The sequence below is a fragment of the Myotis nattereri genome (assembly GCF_964212035.1).
Source record: "Myotis nattereri genome assembly, chromosome: 17".
NCBI lineage: Eukaryota > Metazoa > Chordata > Mammalia > Chiroptera > Vespertilionidae > Myotis > Myotis nattereri.
In genome coordinates this window covers 13,604,887-13,628,341 of record NC_138092.1, presented here as the reverse complement: position 1 = coordinate 13,628,341, position 23,455 = coordinate 13,604,887, and the positions used below count along the sequence as shown (strand labels likewise).

At 38.8% G+C, this 23,455-nt stretch overlaps 1 protein-coding gene across 5 annotated transcripts in view; it reads left to right on the top strand.

Moving 5' to 3' along the window:
* UBR5 (ubiquitin protein ligase E3 component n-recognin 5) overlaps positions 1-23,455 on the top strand; it is a 133,672-nt gene that overhangs the window by 50,103 nt on the left and 60,114 nt on the right. For 3 of the 5 annotated variants that reach the window (XM_081111398.1, XM_081111399.1, XM_081111397.1), the window contains exons 6-14: positions 3,717-3,906; positions 4,084-4,243; positions 5,105-5,254; positions 6,919-7,130; positions 17,309-17,425; positions 17,507-17,617; positions 18,253-18,407; positions 19,426-19,543; positions 22,963-23,147. In XM_081111398.1, the coding sequence (XP_080967524.1) occupies positions 3,717-3,906; positions 4,084-4,243; positions 5,105-5,254; positions 6,919-7,130; positions 17,309-17,425; positions 17,507-17,617; positions 18,253-18,407; positions 19,426-19,543; positions 22,963-23,147 (1,398 nt within the window). The remainder of the gene's footprint in view (positions 1-3,716; positions 3,907-4,083; positions 4,244-5,104; positions 5,255-6,918; positions 7,131-17,308; positions 17,426-17,506; positions 17,618-18,252; positions 18,408-19,425; positions 19,544-22,962; positions 23,148-23,455) is intronic. The other 2 variants (XM_081111401.1, XM_081111400.1) reach the window with 1 other exon arrangement.

The window sequence follows — 23,455 nt, the reverse complement described above, 5'->3', positions numbered from 1 at the left end:
TGGTTGCAAATATCAAAAAATTTCTATATGTGACACGGCACCAGAGTTAAGTTAGGGTTTTTCAAAATGCTGACACGGCGAGCTCAAAAGGTTCACCATCACTAGCCTAGATTTAAATCCTCTTCTCTTTATAAAACTTCTATATAACCAATTATAATAGGTTGGTAAAGAAGGACTCAAATACAGCGGTGGAATTTAATTACTTGGCTAATAAAATATTCAACAAATATAATAAAATATAGTACATTTAAGCTTGAATAAAACCTTGGTAGACCTATTCCAAAGAAGATTAGGGCTAATTGTAAGACTGAGCCCTGGCTGTTTTGCTCAGTGGTTAGGGTGTCAGCCCTCAGACCAAAGAGTCTTGGGTTTGATTCCCGGTCAAGGGTGGTCAAGGGTATATACCCCAGTTGTGGGTTTCCTCCCCACTCCTGGTCAGGGTGCATGCAGGAGGCAACCAATCGATGTGTCTCTCTCATGTCAGTTTCTCTCTCTCTTTCTCCTCCTCCTCTCTCCCACTCAGTTTGAAAAACAATGGAAAAAATACCCTCGGGTGAAGATTAAAAAAAAAAAAGACTTTGAAAATGCAGATACTCAATAATTTTGAGTTTCCCCTTACCAATCTTTGCCCACATTTTCTCTCTCTCCCTCTCTCTCTCTCTCTCTTTCTCTCTCTCTCTCTCTCTCTCTCTCTCTTTCTCACACACACACACACACACACACACGCGCGCGCGCGCGCGCGCGCGCACATGCACACTCCAGAACAAACTGTGTAAAATTTCTTTTGTATTGGGTCCATGAATTGGAATATTAAAAAATGTCACAGTGCCCACTGACAACTCATTGCGAGTCATTGTTTACCTCACTTGTAGATGTTTACAAAGTGAACACACTTAAAAGCTGATTGTTTCTCTGAACAATCTCTATGAAAAGTCTTCTCAGTTTGTTGATGGTGAAATTGTAATCAGATTATTTTGTAGATAAAGAAATTACATAGAGTCAAAAGTATTTTCTTTCATAATAATTTTTTCCTTGAGTTGTGTAGCTTCCCCCCTCTTTTTGTGTTGATTATAATAAACTTGAAAGAAGCTTGCGGTTTATAATTTGTAATAGAGACTCTAGGACAGGTAGATCTTGAGTCTACACAGAGAACTTTTACCCGCAAGTTTATCAAACACAGTCAAATATGACAGAGACCATTCCCAAAGACCGTTGTCCCCAGTCTGTATCTTAAGAGTCGTGGCTTGTTCCCTTTGGGTTCAGAGAGGTGTCGTGAATCAGGGCGTGAGTGGTCTCTGTATTTGAGAACTGCATTGGAAAGATTTGGGGGTAGTTGGTACTAGTTTTCTTTTCATCAGAATGGATAATTGAGAATTGATCATTTATTTTACTCATAGGAATGCATAGCAGTCAAAATGTATGGGACTTTAATATTTTTAATATATTGGTGTTTTGTTTTTTTAAAAAAACATATTTTTATTGATTTCAGAGAGGAAGGAAGAGAGGGAGAGAGAGATAGAAACATCAGTGATGAGAACCATAGATTGGCTGCCTCCTGCACGCCCCCCACTGGGGATGGAGTCCTCAACCTAGGCATATGCCCTTGACCGGACTCAAACATGGGACCCTTCAGTCCGCAGGCCAACGCTCTATCCACTGAGCCAAACTGGCTAGGGCTATATTGGTGTTTTTACTAATTGGCAGGTTTGTGTGCTAAAGATTTCTAGTTGTTGCTGTTACATTGTTTACTCAAATTTATCCTGGGAGATATTTCAGAAAACTGGATATTTTTGTTAAACTCATTTCAAACCAGGTTATGTAAGTTTAAGAACTCCAGGAGTATTTGGGGTAGAGAGAGGATTTATTTGTATTCAAGAGTAAATTTAAAATGGAGATATTAGTATCTAAAGTCTCTTTATTCTGTTATTTGTTATTAGAGGCCCAATGCACGAAATTCCTGTCCAAGAGTAGGTCTTCCTTCCCCCCGCTGCCTGCAATGGCTTCTCTCCGGCCTCCGGCAGGCACCTGGGACCCAGGCTTCCCTCGCAGCCCCAGCTTCGTCCGGAAGGACCTCTGGTCTAATTAGCATATTATGCTTTTATTATTATAGGTCACCGTACGTAATAGGTGATAGGTATAAGCTGCTTGAACTATCATAATCCTTTTGAAATTTAATCTGAGCTAATAATTTCTACAGGATTTGAAATGTAAGAGCCAAGCCAGGTCAACATAATTGTAAATAGTTGAAGCTGACTAGGTTGGTAAGATAGTAGGTAGTAGAGCTTTGACAAACTAGGTGGGTGCCCTATTTTAAAAAGAGATGATCAGCCCTAGCCAGTTTGGCTCAGTGGGCCTGCGGACTCAAGGGCCCCAGGCTCGATTCCGGTCAGGGTGTGTGCCTTGGTTGCGGGCACATCCCCAGTGGGGGTGTGCAGGAGGCAGCTGGTTGATGTTTCTCTCTCATCGATGTTTCTAGCTCTCTATCTCTCTCCCTTCCTCTCTGTAAAAAATCAATAAAAATATATTTTAAAAAAATAAAATAAAATGATGATCAGCTGACTATTACTATAGGGTAATTGTTGCCAAATACAAATTCCAATGGCCCATCCCCCCTCTTTTTGTCCTTAGAAAAGCTGCAAATCTGGATTTTTATGTTAAATCTCCTGATTTAAATGTTGGAACTAATTAATATTTTTATTTAAATAAATACGCACGCGCACACACACACAGGCACACGCATACCAATCATACATCTACAGTATGTGTGAATATATAGTGTGTGTAATATACACACGGATCTGTTTGTGTATGTATATCCTCTTTTAAGTAACTTCTTTTAGAAAAGGTTTAAATTAACAGAAAAATTACAAAGATAGTATCGAGAATTCCCATATACCCTACACTCAGTTTTTACTGTTATTAACATCTATGGTGCATTTTTTTCAGTTAACGTATATGTACTGATACATTATTATTAATTGGAGGCCTAAGGTTATTCACATTTCCTGAGTTTTCCCCTAATGTCCTTTTTGTGATCCAGGATTCCCATTCAGGACACCACATTATATTTAGTCATCTTTTTTCCTTAGGCGCTCCTCTTGTCTGACACTTTCTCAGACTTTCCTTATTTTTGATGATGTATATATCTTTTTAACCAACCAACCAATCAGGTGTATGGGCAAGACTTGGTCCATGTAGCCCGTGTAGATGTCAAACCCTTTCTAAGAGTAATTACTCTTGGTCAAGTTAGTTAAGAGTGCTAAATACTATTGAACAGTGTATTATCTTTGCAAATGAATGTTTTATTCCATGCAAAGCACTTTGAGTCCTAAACTCTGAATTTTACTTTTTGTGTGACTGTGTTGGTAGTTACGTCTGATGTGTCTTTCATGCAGAGGTGAGATGTGTGCTATAACTCACTTTAGAGTTGTGGCTAGAATATTTGGTATGTGGATCCTTTAAAATATATTTTAAAGATACAAAAGTATGGTGTTTACTAGTACCTTTCTAAAGGGTGGCTTTATATATAAACATTTTTAAAAAATTGGAAGTGTTATTATAAAGCTAAGTACTATTATCTTGTTCTATCAAAAGACTACCATATGATTATCAGTTAGACAGCTTTATCTTAGCTTAAGAGAATGAAAATGAGATCTGAAGTGATCTTTTCAGAATGAGTGTATAAACTTATAATTCTCTAAATTATCCAATTTTAGAAGTCGCTGGAGTTCTGGAGTAGGTGGAAGTGGAGGAGGATCCTCTGGTAGGTCGTCAGCTGGAGCGCGAGATTCCCGTCGACAGACTCGAGTGATTCGGACAGGACGGGATCGAGGGTCTGGGCTTTTGGGCAGTCAGCCCCAGCCAGTTATTCCAGCCTCCGTCATCCCTGAGGAGCTGATTTCACAGGTATGGCCCTTGTAGAACACTTCACATAAGGATGAGGTTTAACTGAATATAGTGAGTTATAGTCATGACTCATATCATGAATTGTGAAATACTGCTCTTCTATATTGATCCTAGAAAGATGATTTTGAGAAAGAATTTAATCAAAGGGGAATTAAAATAACGCTCTTTGCATTTCAGGCCCAAGTTGTTTTACAAGGCAAATCCAGAAGTGTCATTATTCGGGAACTTCAGCGAACAAACCTCGATGTAAACCTTGCTGTAAATAATTTACTTAGCCGGGATGATGAAGATGGAGATGATGGGGATGACACAGCCAGCGAATCCTACTTGCCTGGAGGTTGGTGGATCACCATCATGGTTTTGTCATCTCTGAAGGGAAAGGTTGTTTTTAAACTGGGGAATAGAATTTTAAAGTACAATGAGTATTCTGACTTTAATATCCAAGGTGGTAGATATTTCTCCCTAGAGTGCTTTTTAGTTTTTGTTTTTAATCCTTACCTGAGGATAATTTCCATTAATTTTCAGAGAATGTGGAAGAGAGAAAGACAGAAAAATATTGATGTGAGAGAAACATCAATTAGTTGCCTCCTGCACATACCCTGACCAGGGCACGGGCTGGGAAGAAGCCTGCAACTGAGTTATGTGCCTTTGGCTGGAATCAAACCCATGACCCTTCAGTCCTCAGGCAGATGCTCTATCCACTGAGCCAAACCGGCTAGGGCCCTGTAATGTTTGTTTGTTTTTTAATTACAAATTCTTTTTTAAGGAAAAATGGGGAAATGTCTGCTCAGTGTACATGTGTTTGGTCCCAGTAAAGAAATGGATGTCTGTCCATGGCTTTATCACTGGCTGACAAATGACTTTGGACTTTTGTTTTTTGGTGCCCTTATTACTGAATATGTCTTAACTGCATTTAAATTTTAACTGTATTATCTCTGTGATGTCACAAGTATCTTAAGAAATCTTATTTTCTTGTGATTATTTAGTAGGTAGCACAAGTAAGCAGACATACAGTTGATGTTCCTTAAAATATTTGTTAAGAATGTTCACTTTATTTCCTAGGTAATGACTGCTTTTTTCGCTCAGGTTATGTCAGTCAGTTTCTGATTTTAATCTGTTTTAATTTGCAGAGATCTTTCGATGGTCTGCAGGTGTTTTCTCTATATCTGCTTCATTTTTATTTGTTTCTGTTTTGTAGAGGATCTTATGTCTCTTCTTGATGCTGACATTCATTCTGCCCACCCAAGTGTCATTATTGATGCGGATGCCATGTTTTCTGAAGACATTAGCTATTTTGGTTACCCTTCATTTCGTCGCTCATCACTTTCCAGGCTAGGCTCATCTCGAGGTAATTTTGCATTTCTTTGTGACTATTGGCTGGCTGCATGGAGAGCGAGTGGTAAAATTTGCTGTATTTGTTAATATTACAGTAGATGAAATAATTACTTATTAGTTTTTTTGGATGTTTTGGCATTAAAACTAGTTATTTTTATTTTGAAGAGCCACAATACTTTGGAGATGATTATATCTACTTTGGAATACTCATCAAGGGTTACGACTGTATTTTTAAATAGGATTATGGATTCTGAACTAAAAGCAGAATTCTACTTTATAGTGACATGCAGCATTCAGAAAACAAATCTCTTTAGTTTATTTGATTAAATTAAAGTGATTATTCTGTTAATTTTAAATCCTGGTTAAACGAAAGAGTGAAAAAACTTCTTAGAAAGGGATTGGCCAATTATAAATATAGAAATGTTTAGCTTAATAAAATGCTATTTTAAGAAGGTATAATAGAGGTTAGAAAGAAGATTTTGAAATCATACAAATATAGGACTTTGTCTATGTTGGTATAGATTTAGTTTGCATTTTAATTTTGTTAAATGTTTTTACTTTCCAGAATGTAAAACTGCTTCATTTAATAACAATCAGCTATATAATTTACCGATCATTAATAAATTGAGGAAGTTGCCATATTATATTAAGCTCTTGCTGCAAATATTTAGTAATTAAAATCAGTTTTAAAAGAACAAACCTATGATTTTTTAAACATACTGAACCTATTATGTAATAGCTTTAAAGAAATTTGAATGCGTACTTTACTGCCTTAAATGCATCAAGTAATGAGTTTTAAAATATTCAGTACCTAACACAAATAACCCCTTGTAAATTTCTCCCTTTACTTTATGTCATTCTATGTCATAGTAGGCATTACTTTTAATTTGAACCATGTGAAATTGCTGGTACTTGCTGATTTTTGACCTGCATTGGTGGCAGTTTGAATGGATCAAATTAATTTTGTTTTTAATCTTTCTTATCAGAAACTTGGAGGTGCAAAAACTGGTTAGAGAATTTGTAGTCAATTGCAGGGGAAGCATTTTGTAAGATAAGAAGATTTTTCTATAAAGATTCTTAAAAATAAAAGCCTGTCTGGTTTCTTAAAAATTTCAAAATTATACTTATTCATAAAAATCCAGCCTATAAATTACTCTAAACTAGGCCTTGGATTATAAAAAGTTTTTTAGTTAATATTAATAGATTTAATCATTTCAAGGTTTTTCCTGTATGTATAGTTTTTTTTTTTTTTTTTTTAAGTAACAGAAAACATGCTAACAAATACTTTTGGTTTACATATGTATCTAACATGTTGAAATTCTAATTTATGCACATTTCTAATAAATAAATAAAAAGTTATGGTAAGCCTTTTTAATGAAAGCCCAGAATTTTAAATTCCATTTAAAAAACTGTAGCAGTTTAAAGTAATTCTGCTATAAAAACATGTTGGGATTCAAAAAAGTCTGCCTCTACAGAGTTTTTAAAAATACTAGTTTATTATTTTTATACTTTCACTTGAAAGAGTTAATGTTTTGAATGTTGCATGTCAGGCTTATTAGAAATACATTTACATTTAATTTTTGTGAGTAGATAAACTGCTGTTAGTTGCATCCTGAAGGGTCTTTACTAGAGAGTGGCTTACTTTTATCCCACTGGTGTGACCCAATTGCATACCAGTTCTCCTTCTTCCCTTAGAGAGAGACTCTGAGCTGTTGCGTGAACGTGAATCCGTTTTACGTTTACGTGAACGAAGGTGGCTTGACGGAGCCTCATTTGATAATGAAAGGGGCTCTACCAGCAAGGAAGGAGAGCCAAACTTGGATAAGAAAAACACACCTGTTCAAAGTCCAGTGTCTCTAGGAGAAGATTTGCAGTGGTGGCCTGATAAGGTATTTGGAAAAAATCCCCACCCTTGCCATTTAAATAGATTCCTGATAACCACCCTTCTACCCCCTCCACACCCCCCAAAAAAGGTTTCTATTTTATTTCACATTTTTGTACTATTATTAATAAAACACACACACACACACAGAGTGATTTTTTTGTTTTGTTTAAAAAGTAAGTAGTTTTCTCAGTGGCTAGAGCAGTGGCCTGAGCACCAAAAGGTGTTTGGTTCAGTTCCTGATCAAGGGCATGTACCTGGGTTGCACATGTGGAAATAACCAATCGACTCTCTCACATCAGTGTTTCTCTCTCTCTTCTTCCCTTCCTCTCTCCATTCCATTCTCTCCAAAAAATCAATGGGAAAATATCCTTGGGTGAGGATTAAAAAAGAAAAAAAAATATGTATGTATTTATGTATGCATGCATGCATGTATGTAGGGTATCTTTATTTTGCATTACATGAGTAGTATTAGTGAGCTGTGTTTCAGTGGTGCAGTTTTTTTTCTACTTGATGAAGTAAATCAGAATGGTAATTCCAGGTAATACATCAGCCTTCTGTTTTAGAACTCTTTTTCTCGTGATAATTATACCAGTAACTGATGGTATATCACTAATAAGATTTGTTTTATAATGTCACGTGGACCCCGGTTTTTGCAGGGCACGTTTGTGGTCATTTGGATACAAGCATGCATGTGAGGGCAAGATCAGGGATCTGTTTTTCTCTGACTAGTTAGCTGTCCCTGGATGGCAGTGAATGCGGCAGCCTCTGTGCTTTAAATGCTGTGGGCGACAAACAGGCTGAACTGTAATGCACTGGAGGAGTTCTGCTCTGCCACCAGAGAGGCTCCATGTATAGGCTGGTAGAAAGCAGCCAGGATTTGTTAGGGTGATTTGTTAAGGTGACTTGAGTCTTTAAGAGCCCACCACTGCCACTAGTGATGCACCCTGTTGATGGTGTGTGGGTTTCATTGTCATAAGTGATGGGTGATTCATCTTCAGAGGGTCCTATTGGAAGCCGTAGGTTTTCACCTCTTTTGGGGTGCTGCTTCTTATTTCCAGAAACAGTTGGGTAGGAAATGTTCATCAGTAGAAATAAAAGAAGATAAGAATTTTGAGGTTAAACTCTAGCAGATAAGGAGTTTCTGATAAGGATTTCTTTTCTGTCTTTGAAGTTGATTTTGGAATATTAAAGGAAAATATTAGCTAACTATTTTTCATAGTTATGAATCTTGACATAGTTCATTTATTTTCTTCTGTATTCAGCTCATGTAGAAAACTTGAATGTAAGAAGGAGCATGAATTTTAATCAGTCTCTTTGTAAGCAAAAGGTTATTCTGGTTTCCTTGGCAGCTGACAGATTTTCCCTGAGTTGAATTCTTTTACTTATTTCCATAAAACTAGAAATTTCCAAAGTTCTAACTTTCATTTCATATGATAGAAGGTGATTTAAACCACGGGCTTTCTTTTTGTTTGTATAGTACATTGTTGTGCGTTTCCTATTTCTCTTGCCTGCATCATATTAGAGCTGTGTCTGCATATTGGCAGGGAGTCAAGAAGACTCACAATCTTATTTTCACAGTGTCATCGCATACATACTAGTCTAAGCTTCTTTATCATTTATTATTTTTGATTAATGAAAGTATTTTGAATTGTACAAGTTTAGCAAAGTTTTCCTCTGGCCAGTGTACCCATTGTTAGATTTAGCCAGTGATTTGCCTTTACTGGTAGGCATGTTTTTAGGCACAACTTGTTTTCAGAGATAGTTACTAAGTGCATCATGAAATCTTGATACTGCACAGACCTTACTTAGTATATTTCCTTGGTTTGTTTAGACATTGACTGGAGGAGGAATAGCAGTATGTGAAACAAGATGTAGCTTAGCTATACTTTTCTTTCTTACTAAACACCTAATTTAAAATATTGTCGCTGAAAAAGAACCCCTTTTTATTAGTTTATGATTGACAGTTAGACATCAAAAATTTTAATTCAGGGAAAGAAAACAGCTTAAGCCTAATCAAACTATTAAGCATTATCAATTATCGACAAATATCAGTAGATGATTATTTACAGGGCTGGGTACTACATTCAGAAAGACAGCATAGAGTTATTTATTGAAGGGTAAAAAGACCTTGCCTTCAGGTAACTTCAGGGCAACATTCAAAGCTATCATAAGGGAGCATGGGGTGGATCCCATATGAAGGATCAGGCAACATGCTGGACCATAGTGGTCCTTCAACATTGGGACAGTGATTCCCGAGGAGTAGAAGGTTTGGGGGGAAGGCCTTCATTAGGGAATGGAGAGAGAGGTGGAGAGTTCAGGGAGATGTCAGCATGCACTACTGGGAAGCAGTGTGTCTGTCTGTCTGTATTTCTAAAAATATGCATCCCAGCTTATTTTAGATTATAATTTTGGTTCGTACCCATAGTTGTTGTTGTTTTTTTTATTCTTTCTTTTAGTTAGGGTGTAATTCCATTGGTATATTATCTGGATTAGTACTGACTTTCCCACCACCCACATAGAAGAACAGCATCTTCAAAATTTTACCATTTTGTAGGCTAGTAAACTTCTTTTAAAGGTGGAATATTCTCTTTTCTTTAAGCCTTTATAGTATAATCTTGAGCTGAAAAATGTTTGAGATAACCTTAAACTTCATTTCCATGAATTACCCTTTCAGTTAAAAGTCAAAACTAGTATTAAAGCATAATTGAAATTTATCATAGGATGTTGAAAACTTCATGAAGACAGAGGTGTGAGGGTAATTAAATCAGTTTTAATTGAATGTGATAGGTTTCTTGCTTAAGTATTAGGGTGAGAATTTTGTAGGAAGGCAGAAAAATATTAATACTTCCAAGTAGGTACAGTAATAAAATTAGATACAAAAGGCTTTGGGGAGTCCCAGGAGGCCACACAGAGTAATTACTAAAAGTGTGGACTCTAGAGCCAGACTCCTGGAGTTTATATCCTGCCTCTGCCACTTACTGGTTGTGGTCAAATTCTAGAATCTCCCCGGGACTTTGTTTTTTGTCTATGAGATGAGAATAATAATGGTTTTTATTTTATGGGATTTTCATTAGACTTAAATGAATTCATATAAGTAAAGTATAAAGACCAAGGTTCAGGCAAGGTCCTGTTCTACAAAGAAAGAGGAAGTTGCTGCAGGTCATGGAGAGTGAGAGAGTTATGTAGTGGGTGATGTAATTATTAATTACAATAATAATTTAGCATAATAGGACATTAAAAGGCAGTCTATATGCAACAAAGTAAGAAGTGGAGGGAGTGTTTTACATCTGTGCCTTTAAGTCCAGGCCCTGACGTAAAAACTAGCCAAGTTTATACTGGTTTCTGATTGGTATTACTGAAAGTATCAACTTTCTTATTATGCTCTCTCCCGCCCCCTCCCTCCCCCCCCAATCTCCCAGCACTTTTTTCTCTCCCCTATTCCTGCCCCTCCCTCTCTTTGCTTATTGTACTTTACATTTCTGGAAATAGCTTTGATAATTCAGTTACTTCAATGAGAACATGAAATTTCTTAAGTAGGTGATTATCTAACATGGCTCCATTTTCACTTCTCAGTCTTCCCCCCCCCCCCCCCCCAATTTACTTTTTTCAGACTAGAAACTTAGTTCTGTGTTGCACATTGTAACCAAATATGTGTAACTATATATGTGAATGTGTAAATTGTAACTGTATATGTATTTATACCAATCTAAAGTGACTTATTCACAAGGGGGAAAATGCAATTATAGAAACAAAGACTTAAAAGTAGAATGCAGATAAGAGCAGTGTAATAAATGTTGAAGGGGGAGGAAGGAGAAAAATTACACAGAAATCCATGCTAAGTAATTCTGCTGAAGCTGAACATAGAAGTTTCACTTGTGCCCTATCACAGAATACATCCCTTCTTTCCAGCAAGCTCGCAGAGAGGAGCTTTGATGAGAGTTGTGTGGTGGTGATGAAGAAACAGACTGAATCAGCAAGTCAGTACTGTTAATTTGCGGTCATGTCCCTGCTGTTCTGGATCTATTTTCACATAGTCTAGGAGAAATCAGAACATTTAATCCCACCAACCTTTTGAATTACAGAGTTGTATGTAATATAGTCACAGTTTCTTTGAATGGTGTTGAGAGGAAATAGCTCCATAACGTTTGGCTCAGTACTTAAGCTATTTGGAGCAGCCTCCTTGTTGGAACCAGTTGATCAAACTCAGTCATATTGCTTCCCCTGCAGGGTTCCAGATGTGGAAACTGGTGGGAGAGGTCTTTGTTATTGTTTTTAATTGACACTGGAAAGTTTCCAGGATAACTGTTACAAGTTAGCTAGGTGTGTCACAAATGTCTTCTACACTAATAAAAGAGAAGCATGGTAATTGGCGTACGACCGCTACCCTTCCCATTGGCTAATCAGCGAGACCTGCAAATTAACTGTCAGCCAAGATGGTGGCCGGCAGCCAGGCAGCTTGAAACTAACATGAGGCTTGCTTGCTTCAGTGATGGAGGACTCCAACATTCCCTGCCTGACTTGCCAGCCTCTCAGCTGCAACTCTAAGCAACTATGTTGCAAATGTAGAAGCTAAACAAAACCCCAGAAACCTGCTTTACTCAGCAGGGCTTCAGCCAGCCGAACCGCAACATTGTATCAAATACAGACGGTAAACAAAGGCCAGAAACCTGTTTTCAGCAGCCGAGGCCGCAGAACTAAAGCTGGCCCAGAATAAAAAAAGAAAAAAAGGAGCGGTTGGGAGCTTCAGTCACCCCTCAGCCTGAAAACGGCCCTCAGCCCCTCAGCCAGACTGGCCAGGCACCCCAGTGGGTACTCCCACCCTGATCCAGGACACCCTTCAGGGCAAACCAGCCAGCCCCCACCTGTGCACCAGGCCTCTATCCTATATAGTAAAAGGGTAATATGCCTCCCGGCACTGGGATCAGCGGAGCCGCGAGGCCATCCGGCACTGGGATCAGCGTGACAGGGGGCAGCACCCAAACCCCCTGATCGCCCTGCGGCTCTGTGTGTGACAGGGTGCAACGCCCTAACCCCCTGATCGGCCCTGCTCTGTGGGTGATAGAGGGCGGCGCCCCAACCCACTGATCCGCCCTGCTCTGTGTGTGACGGGGGGCAGTGCCTCAACCCCCCTGATGGGCCCTGCTCTGTGAGTGACAGTGGGGAGCTCCTCAACCCCCTGATCAGCCCTGCTCTGTGTGTGTCAGGGTACGGAGCCCCAACCCCCCTGATGGGCCCTGCTCTGTGTATGTCAGGGTACGGAGCCCCAACCCCCCTGATGGGCCCTGCTCTGTGCATGACAGGGGGCAGCGCCCCAACCCCCTGATCCGCCCTGCTCTGTGCGTGACAGGGGGTAGCGCCGCAATTTCCCTATCGACCCTGCCTTGAGTGTGACAGGGGGCAGTGCCCCAACCCCCCAATCGGCCCTACCCTGAGCGTGACTGAGGGTGGCATTGCAACCTCCCAATCCGCCCTGCTCTGTGCGTGACAGGGGGCGGCGCCCCAGCTCCCCAATCGGCTCTGCTCTGAGCCTGACCAGGGGCTGTACCTAGGGATTGGGCCTGCCCTCTGCCACCCGGGAGCAGGCCTAAGCCAGCAGGTCGTTATCTCCCGAGGGGTCCCAGACTGCGAGAGGGCACAGGCCGGGCTGAGGGACCCCCTCTCCCCCCCGAGTGCACAAATTTTTGTGTACCGGGCCTCTAGTATCTAATAATAGACAAACATGTAAATTGACTGTACCTTCCCTACGCTAACCAGCCAATCAGGAGAGTATGCAAATTGACCTAACGGAGATGGTGGTTAATTTGCATACGTAGGCTCCAAGTGGTGGAGCGAAGCCTGACTGCCGCGGGGCCCGTGGAGCAGCAAAAGCCTCACAGCCCTGGGGCCGGCTCTGGCTGGAACCCGGCCAGAGTGAAGGCATGGGTGCCGGGTGCCGGGTCCCGGAGGAAAACCGGTGCCAGTAGCCAGGGGAAAGGAAGGCCTATTGCATGAATCTCTTCGTGCAACAGGCCTCTGGTAATTTAATAATGAAATAAGAGCAAAAAGAGAAATGGTCCTGAAAAGGAACTAAAGGCAGGCAGAGGATCCTATGGAAAAGTAGGTAGGCAGGTAGAACTGAAGGTGAATAAGGACAGATGACCAAATGGCACTGTAGCCTGTGTTGTATTCCATCTGTTTCAACCACAATACATAGTACATTGCTTTTGGAGCTCATACTTACGGGAAGACTAGTGTTTGCTAATAGTAGGAAAATTTAAATCAAAAAGATCAAAACCAAGTTTTGTGGGGAGAAATTTAGGAATAGAAAGGCCAACCTTTTCAAAAATATAAATTACTAAATATAGATGAGTGCGAGTTCATGTTACTGGGCTCACCTTTTTTTTTTTCTTTTTTTACATTTTGGCCAGGAGCTCATTTCCATCATATTTTTAAGTTGTCCCTCTTCCTTTGGGGAAGAATTTCTAATTTGATTGATGACTCACTTATTGCTATCCAGACAGTTGTAAATTTACTAATTAGATTCAACCTCTAATTTGATTTTTGTTAAATAGAGCTAAACTACTCATCGTTATGGAAACAATGCATATTCACCTTTCCAGTCGGGTTGAAGCAGGCCCCCAACTTGTTCAGAAGCAGCTGTTAGTCTGTCATTAAAACAAGAAAAGCACTGTTTTATATGACATTGTGAAAATGAGGGAGCTAAAACCCTGTTCCCTTGTGTGTATTTGATGGTTTTGTATTTCTCTACCTACAATTTAAAACAGGCAGGAAGCAGTCAGTGATTTTTTTCATTGTCTTCCCTTGGTTGGTGGTTGTCCCATCATCTGTGTATGTCCATAGTGGGTTTTTAGGACCTTCAGGGTTCAGTTGGCTCACTCAGGGCTTATCATCCTGGGGAATGTTGCCTCACCCTTGAAGGATACAGGCAAGTCAGTTCTGGGGGGGCCTTGTGCATCATGCTTTTGTCACAGGGATGGTTTGCTCAGATTGCACTGCTCTGGTAAGGCATTGACTTGATTCATTTGTTCATGCAATTGTCAGTGTCTTCCTACTATGTGCCACGTGCCAAGCTGGCCTTTGGGAATATAGAAGTGAATACAGTATGATTTTCCCACAGGAAACTTAGTGGGGAAGACAGACATTCAAATGCCACATAATGTATTCACAGTGTGATCAGTGATACACTGAAGGTGAGCATACAGTGCCTCGGGCCCAGAGGGGAAGAACTAATAGTACATGAGAGATCTGGCAAAGACTCACAGAGAAGAAGATATTTAAGCAGCATTTTTAAGATTAAGTTGACTAAGATGCAGAAGCATTTCAAACCTATCGAGCATGGGCCAGAGTCATGAAAGGTCACCGTGTGTTTGGTAACAATGAGAATTCAGAGTTGCTGCTTTGTAGCAGGGACGAGAAGAGCAAGATGGAGCAAGACCACAGGGCCCTAAACACCTGGCCACAAAATTAGGATGTTGCTCTGCACTCCCCAGGACGTCAGTCGAGTTCTTGGAGAAGTAATCTGATGAGATAGGTGGGATTTTGTGTTGTTTATTTTTAAAGAGATGAACATTTTTGGCATTGAGGGAGAAAGAAAGGAATAGGAAAAATCGAAAGTCAGTTAAGAGACTGATAGAATTGTTAAAGAGGAACCGTGAGGCCCTCAACCAAAGCAGTGTCCGTGGTAGAGAGGAAAGGAGGAATTTGAGAGGAATCTGAGACAAGTGTGCTACTCATCCACTAGTCATTAGGTTGTTGAAAGAGGAGGAGGAGGAGGAGGAGGAGTGAGGAGAGTGCCCAAAGGAGGTGGTGATGTCTTTTGTTTAGATGGGGACTGCGGGAGATAGGCAGCTTTGGAGGAGCTGATGGCTTTGCTTGGCAGTGTTATGGTACTTCAGGTATCCAGGTAGAGAGCTCCTCCAGGTTAGGAAAAGGAGGTTCACATGTTTAAAAGCATGGTGCCCTAGTGGATGCAGTCATTTAGGCTGAGGGTGGAACATAATTTGAATAAAGAGACAAAGACAGAATCTGGGGCAGGGAGTGCATGGTAGTGCGAAGGAGAAAATAGTCACGAAGATCGGAGGAAGACCAACAGAAAGTGGTTACCTGTAAGTAGGGAAGAGAAGAGGTTCCAGAACTGATGATGAGCAGGGTCAGTGGTTCTAATAGAAGTTTAAAGAGAAGGTGGATTGATTAAATGCATGGGCATTGATATAGCTGTTGTAGGTCCTGTTATGGCTGTTAAGCAAAGCTGCTAACGTGAAACATGCCAAGTGATCCTTCACTTTATGTGAGTAGCAGGAAGGAGAGATCAGCAGGGGTGGTGGTTGGTGTTACAAGAGAGGGTTGTATCCTGTGTGTGTGTGTGTGTGTGTGTGTGTGTGTGTGTGATCTTTAAATAGGCGAGGAGGACACTTCTTTCTCTCAGATGGGGTGCTTTTTCATTAAATGAATCTAGAAGTGGGAATACTCAGGAAGCTTGTGCTTTCTGGGTGAGTAGGAGATGAAGTCAGGGGAGCAGGGAATGATGGTTGACTTGGACTGATCACTTGCTTGTGCTGGGTCCTGTGCTGTGTACTTTATATGTTACTATACTTGATTTGTACCCTCCCCTCTCCATATGTGTTATTATTACACTCATTTTAGAGGTGAAGAAATGCGTTCAGAGAAATGACATAAGTTACTTGATGTCATGTGCTTAGTTTAAGTGTTGGGTCCCAGTTTTGGACCTACTTGGTCTGATTATATCATTCTTTGAACCAAGGGGTTGAGAAGGAAGTGTGGTGGGAAATGTTAAGATTTGATGCAGCAGCCATGGAGAGAGTGGATACGACTTTCAGATACCCCTGGGGAAGGGAAGAGAGGAATTGCTAACTTAGAGCATTTCAAATTTGGTCTCTCCCATCATGCCTTGAAAATGGGGCTGACAGGTACTGGTAAACTAGAAGGTGAAAATTAGTATTCTTTTTGTACAACTCTGAGTCATAACCTGTTACTATTACATTTAAAATCTTGGCAGAATTCACAGGCTTTTTAGCTGAGCACTATAACCCATCTGACCAAATAAGATTGGAATTTGAAAGAAAACCATAAAGACACCATTAGTTTAGCATACCTTAGAGCCAGAATTCCAAAGAAAGTAGTGCATAGACCAGTAGCAAAAAGTACAAGCTAAAATACGTTATTGGCAAGTTTAGAGGTGAGATTTCTGGGTAGGTTCATGACTCTGATCATATTGGTCTTATGTTTAAGAAATTATTATTGAGCCCTAGCCGGTTTGGCTCAGTGGATAGCATGCCACACTGCGGACCAAAGGGTCCGGGTTTGATTCTGGTCAAGGGCGTGTACCTCACAGTTGCAGACTCCTTCCCGGCCCGGACCCTGGTCAGGGAGTGTGTAGGAGGCAACCAATTGATGTGTTTCTCTCACATCAATGTTTCTCTCTGTCTTTTCCTCTCTCTCTCATTCTCTCTAAAAATCAATGGAAAAATATCTTCGGGTGAGAATTAAACAAAAAAATTATCATTGACATTGTTTATTTACATTTATTGTCCAAGCTTTGTATAATTTAATTGCATTCCATCTTATTGCATGTACATCACCTTAAAACTAAAACTTTTACCTTAAAAACCAACACAGACGTTTGTTTTAGCAGCTTGAAAAAGCCTACAGAGAGGGGATCTGTTTTGACACTCAGCTTTCCCTGCTTTACCTACTATGTGCACTGTTCTAAGAACTGGAGAGACAGTAGTAAACAATACAAAGCTTATATTCCATTGAGATAGAGCATGAACAAGTTAATATAATATAAATTGTGAAATGCTATGAAGGAAAAAGAAGGCAGAGTACGGAGATAAAAATATGTGAGTGGTGGTTTTATAGATGGTGTGGTCAGAGAAGGTCTCATCTGAGCAGACTTGATTGAGGAGAGGGAACGAGTCACATGAGAAACAAGACAAGAATAAGGACATGGTGGGTTCCTGGTGGACATGGTCCAGGAGCGGGAAGAAGGCCAGTGTGACTGGAGGGAGGGAGCTGGGGCCATAGAGAGGGCCTGGAGGCTGTGCTGAAGAATTTCATAGCTGGCTTATGTGTTCACATAATCCAGGTTTTATGTAATATTGTATCCAAACCATTAGTTCGGCAACTGTTATATTTATACATTGTGATATTTTTACTTTATAGGATGGGTCAAAATTCATCTGTATTGGGGCCCTATATTCTGAGCTTTTGGCTGTGAGCAGTAAAGGAGAACTTTATCAGTGGAAGTGGAGTGAATCGGAGCCTTACAGGAATGCACAGGTATTTTATATTAAATCTTTCATTGACTAGCTCTACATTATCAGCATACAAATGGTGATCATTTTTCTTATGCTTTCAAAGAATCCTTCATTGCATCATCCACGAGCAACATTTTTGGGGCTAACCAATGAAAAGATAGTCCTCCTGTCTGCAAATAGCATAAGAGCAACTGTAGCTACAGAAAATAACAAGGTATGAAACACTTTGCATTGATTGATGAACATTTTATGCTTATTTTCTTGATTTTCTTCTCCCTTTTCCATCTTTTCCTTTTGTCTTTCTAAGTAGATCTACATATACAAAGTGTTTCAGCCTTAGTAGAGTAATCCAATATAGTCTTTTTGTTGTGTGTTTATCTCTCTATATTATAATCCAACTCTGGAGGTAGCTTTCTGTTTTAAGGGAAGGAAAAAATATTCACGGTAAGTGCTGATGAAAAGAGATATGAAAAGCATTGTAACTTGAGATTACATTATAAATTGAGAAAGTATGAATATTATGCCTCAGATTATCAGTTTGGCTTTAAAAGAGTCATTAAATTCTTTTTAAAATTGTTGGAGCAAGTGTTTACTTTTAATTAATGCCTTACATGGCTTTAGACAATCATTTCAGTAACTGCTATTTTGACTTATTTGTGTAAAGAAAGTATTTTACTTTCTAGTCTTACTAAGAACCTTTTCTGAATTATGTATTTTTTTTTTTTTTTTTAGCATTTAGCTCAAAACTGGAATTTTAGAATTCCAGCCCATAGAATATAAAGTTTTGACCACAATTCTTTTGAAAAGGTTACTTGTTTTTATTTAAACCTTTGCTATTTTATTCTTTAGGTTGCTACATGGGTAGATGAAACTTTAAGTTCTGTGGCTTCTAAATTAGAGCACACTGCACAGACTTATTCTGAACTTCAAGGTGAACGGATAGTTTCTTTACATTGCTGTGCCCTCTATACCTGTGCCCAGCTAGAAAACAATTTATATTGGTGGTGAGTATCACTGGGAGGGGGACTCTGAATGCTTTATGTGCATAGATAGGTGCTTGGAATACCAACATGAGGTCAGCAAAAGATGCTTTATAGAGAGGGAAGTTTCACTTTGGAGCAAAGTAACATTAAAAATACCGTAAAAGAGAAGCCTATAAAAATAATGCATACTTAGTGCATTAGAAATTTTATAAAAATACAAAGTAGTAACAAAAATCACCTATAATTCCACACCTCAAAGATATAACTACTGTTAACATTTAGTGGTATTTTAGTCGTTCGTTCTTATACGTAAATGTGTCCCTTTTTTTACATCATTGAAAGCATAGGTTATAGGGGACTTTCTAATTCAACAGTGTTACTTAAAATGTAATTTTAGCCCTAGCCGGTTTGGCTCAGGGGATAGAGCGTCAGCCTGTGGACTCAAGGGTCCCAGGTTCGATTCTGGTCAAGGGCATGTACCGTAGTTGCGGGCACATCCCCAGTAGTGGGTGAGCAGGAGGCAGCTCATGGATGTTTCTCTCTCATCGATGTTTCTAACTCTCTATCCCTCTCCCTTTCTCTCTGTAAAAAATCAATAAAATATATTTTAAAAAAATTAAATAAAATATAATTTTAGGGGTTATTAAAGTATTTCAATTTATGAATATTGTATACCTTAGTTATCCTTTTACTATTAAAGGGAATTTTAAATGTATTCTCGCTTGTGTTTTAAATGTATTCTCTCTTGTGTCAGTAAGTTTGCATTGGCAGAAATAATATATAGGGAATATAATAAAATATCAACTGATGAATTTTCTGTAAATTTTAATACTAAAGGTTTTAATAAAAATGGATCCAGTTATGTATAAAACCTATGAACAAGTTATACTTAAGAATGAACTGAACATGTTAATATTCTGAAGCAAAAATATTGGAGAAGGAATATACCAGAAATGCCTAAATAGTATGTATAATTTCAGATTTGTTTAATGGGTTTTTTGGGGTACTTATTTGACCAATTCATGCTTTGTCTTTTCAGGGGTGTAGTCCCTTTCAGTCAAAGGAAGAAAATGTTAGAGAAAGCTAGAGCAAAAAATAAAAAGCCCAAATCTAGTGCTGGTATTTCTTCGATGCCTAATATCACTGTTGGCACCCAGGTAAGTGATTAGAATTAATCCTGTCCTAAGGGACATTATTTCTCTTCAAAATCACTTTCTTCCCTGTAAGTAATTCCCCTCTAAACTGAATGTCATTTAAAGGGCCAGGTTCCAGTAGCATGAATGTGGCACATCACTCTCTTTTCAGTAGTCGAGTAACATACAGAGAGTCTGCTCCAATGTCAGGAGGTTTCCCCATGGGGAAGGGTTCCCAGACTTGTCTGGTTTTAACAATCATTTGGTACTTAGATGCCGAGTCTGGAGCCTCTTACCGGAAATGTTCCTGTTCCTTTGGTTTGTCTGGTGGTGGGGCCCAGCCATCATTGAATTTAACACACATTCCAGGTGATTCCTAATGATCCAGCCTTTCAAAACATACTGCTCTCTGGGGACATTATCAGTGGAGGCTGGAGGCTTCGTCAAATTACCCAGGTTTCCACCAGTTTCTGTTTCTTGACTCAGATGGTTTAAGACTCCTACAGGTATCTTATGGAAGGTGCTTTTTCTAATACCGCAACCTTCCCAGGAGTCTGCAGAGTACCTTTCTCCAGTTGCATACCTGTGTGAGGCTGGACTGTCGTCCCATATTTACTCAAAAGTCACATTGGATGCAGAAGCAGACATGGGATTCCAGCTGTCTTCTGTTAAATTGGACATTAAGAGACTTGCAAACATGCAAACAATGCCACTTTTCTTGCTGATTCTTTGAAAATGTAGTTATTTTTTTTTCTTAAAAATTATATCAACATGGGATATATTACTGTCAAATGAATATTTTAAAATTTCTCAGTTTTTACTATTTGCATATTAAAAACCAACTATATGACAAAACAAAATATTTTTAGGTTCTCAGTGATGTTTAATAGGGAAGAGTTTGAGGGTTATTGTTACATGATTCATTAGACTCATAGAAGTTTAATTTCAGGATAAAACTTGACATTTATATTCATTATAGTAAGTACTGTAGTGAATGTTTAAGGACTTTATAATCCCTAACACTTAGACAAATGGTGGATTTTATTACATAATGTGGAGCTAATTTCCTCATCTGACACTTTCCGTTCATTTTTTTCTCTCTACCGTATTACTTATATCCTCTGAGTCTTAAAAAGTTTTAACCATTTTAGCTGTTATTTTTCTCTAAAACACAGCTGAAATGGAGCTGTTCTTTTTGTTTGTGGCTATTTTTTGTCTACTCGTGGTTGTCTTGTTCTGATCCTTTGTTGGCCTTCCAACTAGAAAGTTTTCAGCAATTACGCACTGTTTTGACTATTATTGTACTATTTATGCCAGTTGCTTTGGACAGTTCTCTCTCTTCTTGGAGCTCCCCTTTTCCTAGTTAGTTCAAACATTGCTCTTTGATGTTCTCCAAGTTCGTTGTTCACTGGACTCACAATTGCCTTATTACCATGTAGGATGACATTACTATAGACGGGGGGTGGAGCTGAACAAATACTTTAGAGATACACTGAAGAAAAGCTGAACAAAATAGCATGGCATGAAATTGCTGAAAGATAGCAACATGTTAACAGTTTGGTGTAGAACTAAGATTTCGTTTTGAACCTACAAACAATTGAAGGTTTAAGACAGTCACAGCCACAGAACAAGTGATCATGTGTTAGCATCAGAAAAAATTATTGATCATGTAGAGTTTTTAGCTGCACCTGCACTCACAGATCATAATTGTTGAGAGAAATGTACAGGCATACCTCCTTTTATTGTGCTTTGCAGATGTTGTGTTTTTTTACAAATTGAAGGTTTGTGGCAAAGACGTCTTATCCACATTATTTTTCCAACAGGCTCAGATGATAGTTAGCATTTGAGCAATAAAGTATTTTTAAATTAAGGTACATAATTTTTTTAGACATAATGATATTGCACACCTAGTAGATTACAATAATAGCATAAACTTTTATATGTGCCGGGAAACCAAAAAATTTGTGAGACTCGCTTTGTGATATTAACGTTATTGTGGTGATATGGAACAGAACCCACAATACCTCTGAGGTGGGCTTGTATTTTCATTGTATATCTTGTTAGATGTTGGACCCTGGATATACAACTCCTGACTTTAAGGTGCATTTATTTTTATTAGAAGGCTTTAATACATCTAATATGTCTCGCCACATTTCTTCAAGTATAGCCTTCTTATTGGTCCTCTTTCAGACTTTTAAGCTTTCCACCATTCTTTTCTGAAAATTTGTGGATGAAACTTCCCTTTAAGTCACAGCAAAGCAGGATACACCTTTTTCAAGAAGCTAGCTATTAAGAACTATTCATTAGAGATCATAGAACTACACTTGGTGACTTACAACTGTTCTTTTGATAGAACTGCGATTCTATGCCATTGTTTCCAGTTGTGATACTTATCAAATGTATAGCTTCTGTGTCACTTTAAGTATAAATCACCAAAAAACAGGATCTTCATGTATGCCACTGTCAAGTACAACATGATCATTAGTTATTAGGTAATTGAACAGAACATCAGTAAGATTAGGCTACTAGAGAAATCAAGAGATTTCCAGAAATGATGTTTATGTCTTTTTTTGGTGCTAGCGTTAGTGCATTTGACAGTGCCACCTTGCAGCTTATTGGTTTCAGGATGTTCTCTCGCAGTGAAAATTTATAGATTGTTCTTAAATTGAACTATAGATTGTTCTATAGATTGAACTCCGCTAAATGCTAACACTAATGTGTGCGTACTCTTAATATAAGAGAAAATTTACATTATCTCAGGAAGCTTCTGGCCTGTAGAAAACAACAGTCTTCTGTGGGAAACAAGCATCAATAGCTGTGAAGTGATAGAATCCATATAGGGTCATGAATTAAAGAAAATAATTCAAATTACAAGAAACAGACAAAAAGTGTACTTGTGCCCTAACCAGTTTGGCTCAGTGGATAGAGCGTCGGCCTGGGGACTGAGGGTCCCAGGTTTGATTCCGGTCAAGGGCATGTACCTTGGTTGCAGGCACATCCCCAGTGGGGAGTGTGCAGGAGGCAGCTGAATCGATGTTTCTCTCTCATCGATGTTTCTAACTCTCTATCCCTCTCCCTTCCTCTCTGTAAAAAATCAATAAAATATATATTTTTAAAAAGTGTACTTGTTTTGTTCACATTTCACTTTTTATATTACCTTGTTAGTTTCTTCTCTACTATTTCAGTTGTTTCCTTATGGCAGAATGGCAGAATATTTGCTGCCTGAAATTTTTAGCAAATGTCCTACAGTTATTCTTGCTCCTTATTTTGGGGAATAACTGTTTTTAATTTAGACCTTGAAGTCAATGCTTTATCAGCCTCTTGATTTGTAAAATTGTATTTGGAAAACCGAGGAAGCAATATACTTTCACATGCATTTTTATACACTTTTGAAATAGCTTCTAGTATGTCATCTTGATGGTGATTTTTCTTTTGTTTGCCAGGTATGCTTAAGAAATAATCCTCTTTATCATGCTGGAGCAGTTGCATTTTCAATTAATGCTGGGATTCCTAAAGTTGGTGTCTTAATGGAGTCCGTTTGGAATATGAATGATAGCTGTAGATTTCAACTTAGATCCCCTGAGAGCTTGAAAAGTATGGACAAAGCTAGCAAAACTACTGAAGCTAAGTAAGTACTAGACCCTAACTAATCTTGATTTTTTACCACTTCTAATTTGCACTGTATATGAAGAGAATAATTAAGGGAGGCTTAGAGCTGTATGGTGACTCAGAAAAGTATTAATATGATGGGTTCTTGTTAAGATCCTCAGGAGTTTGGAAAAGAATTGGTAAAATTTACTGTTTGCTGCTTGGTTAATATTCATATATTATAGTTCTTGATTAATTGCCAGAATGACAGTGTGTATGGTTCTCTTTTGTTGTCTTTGTTTTGTTGTTAGAGTGTATCTGTTGAAGGTGTTATGTAGTGGTAACAAC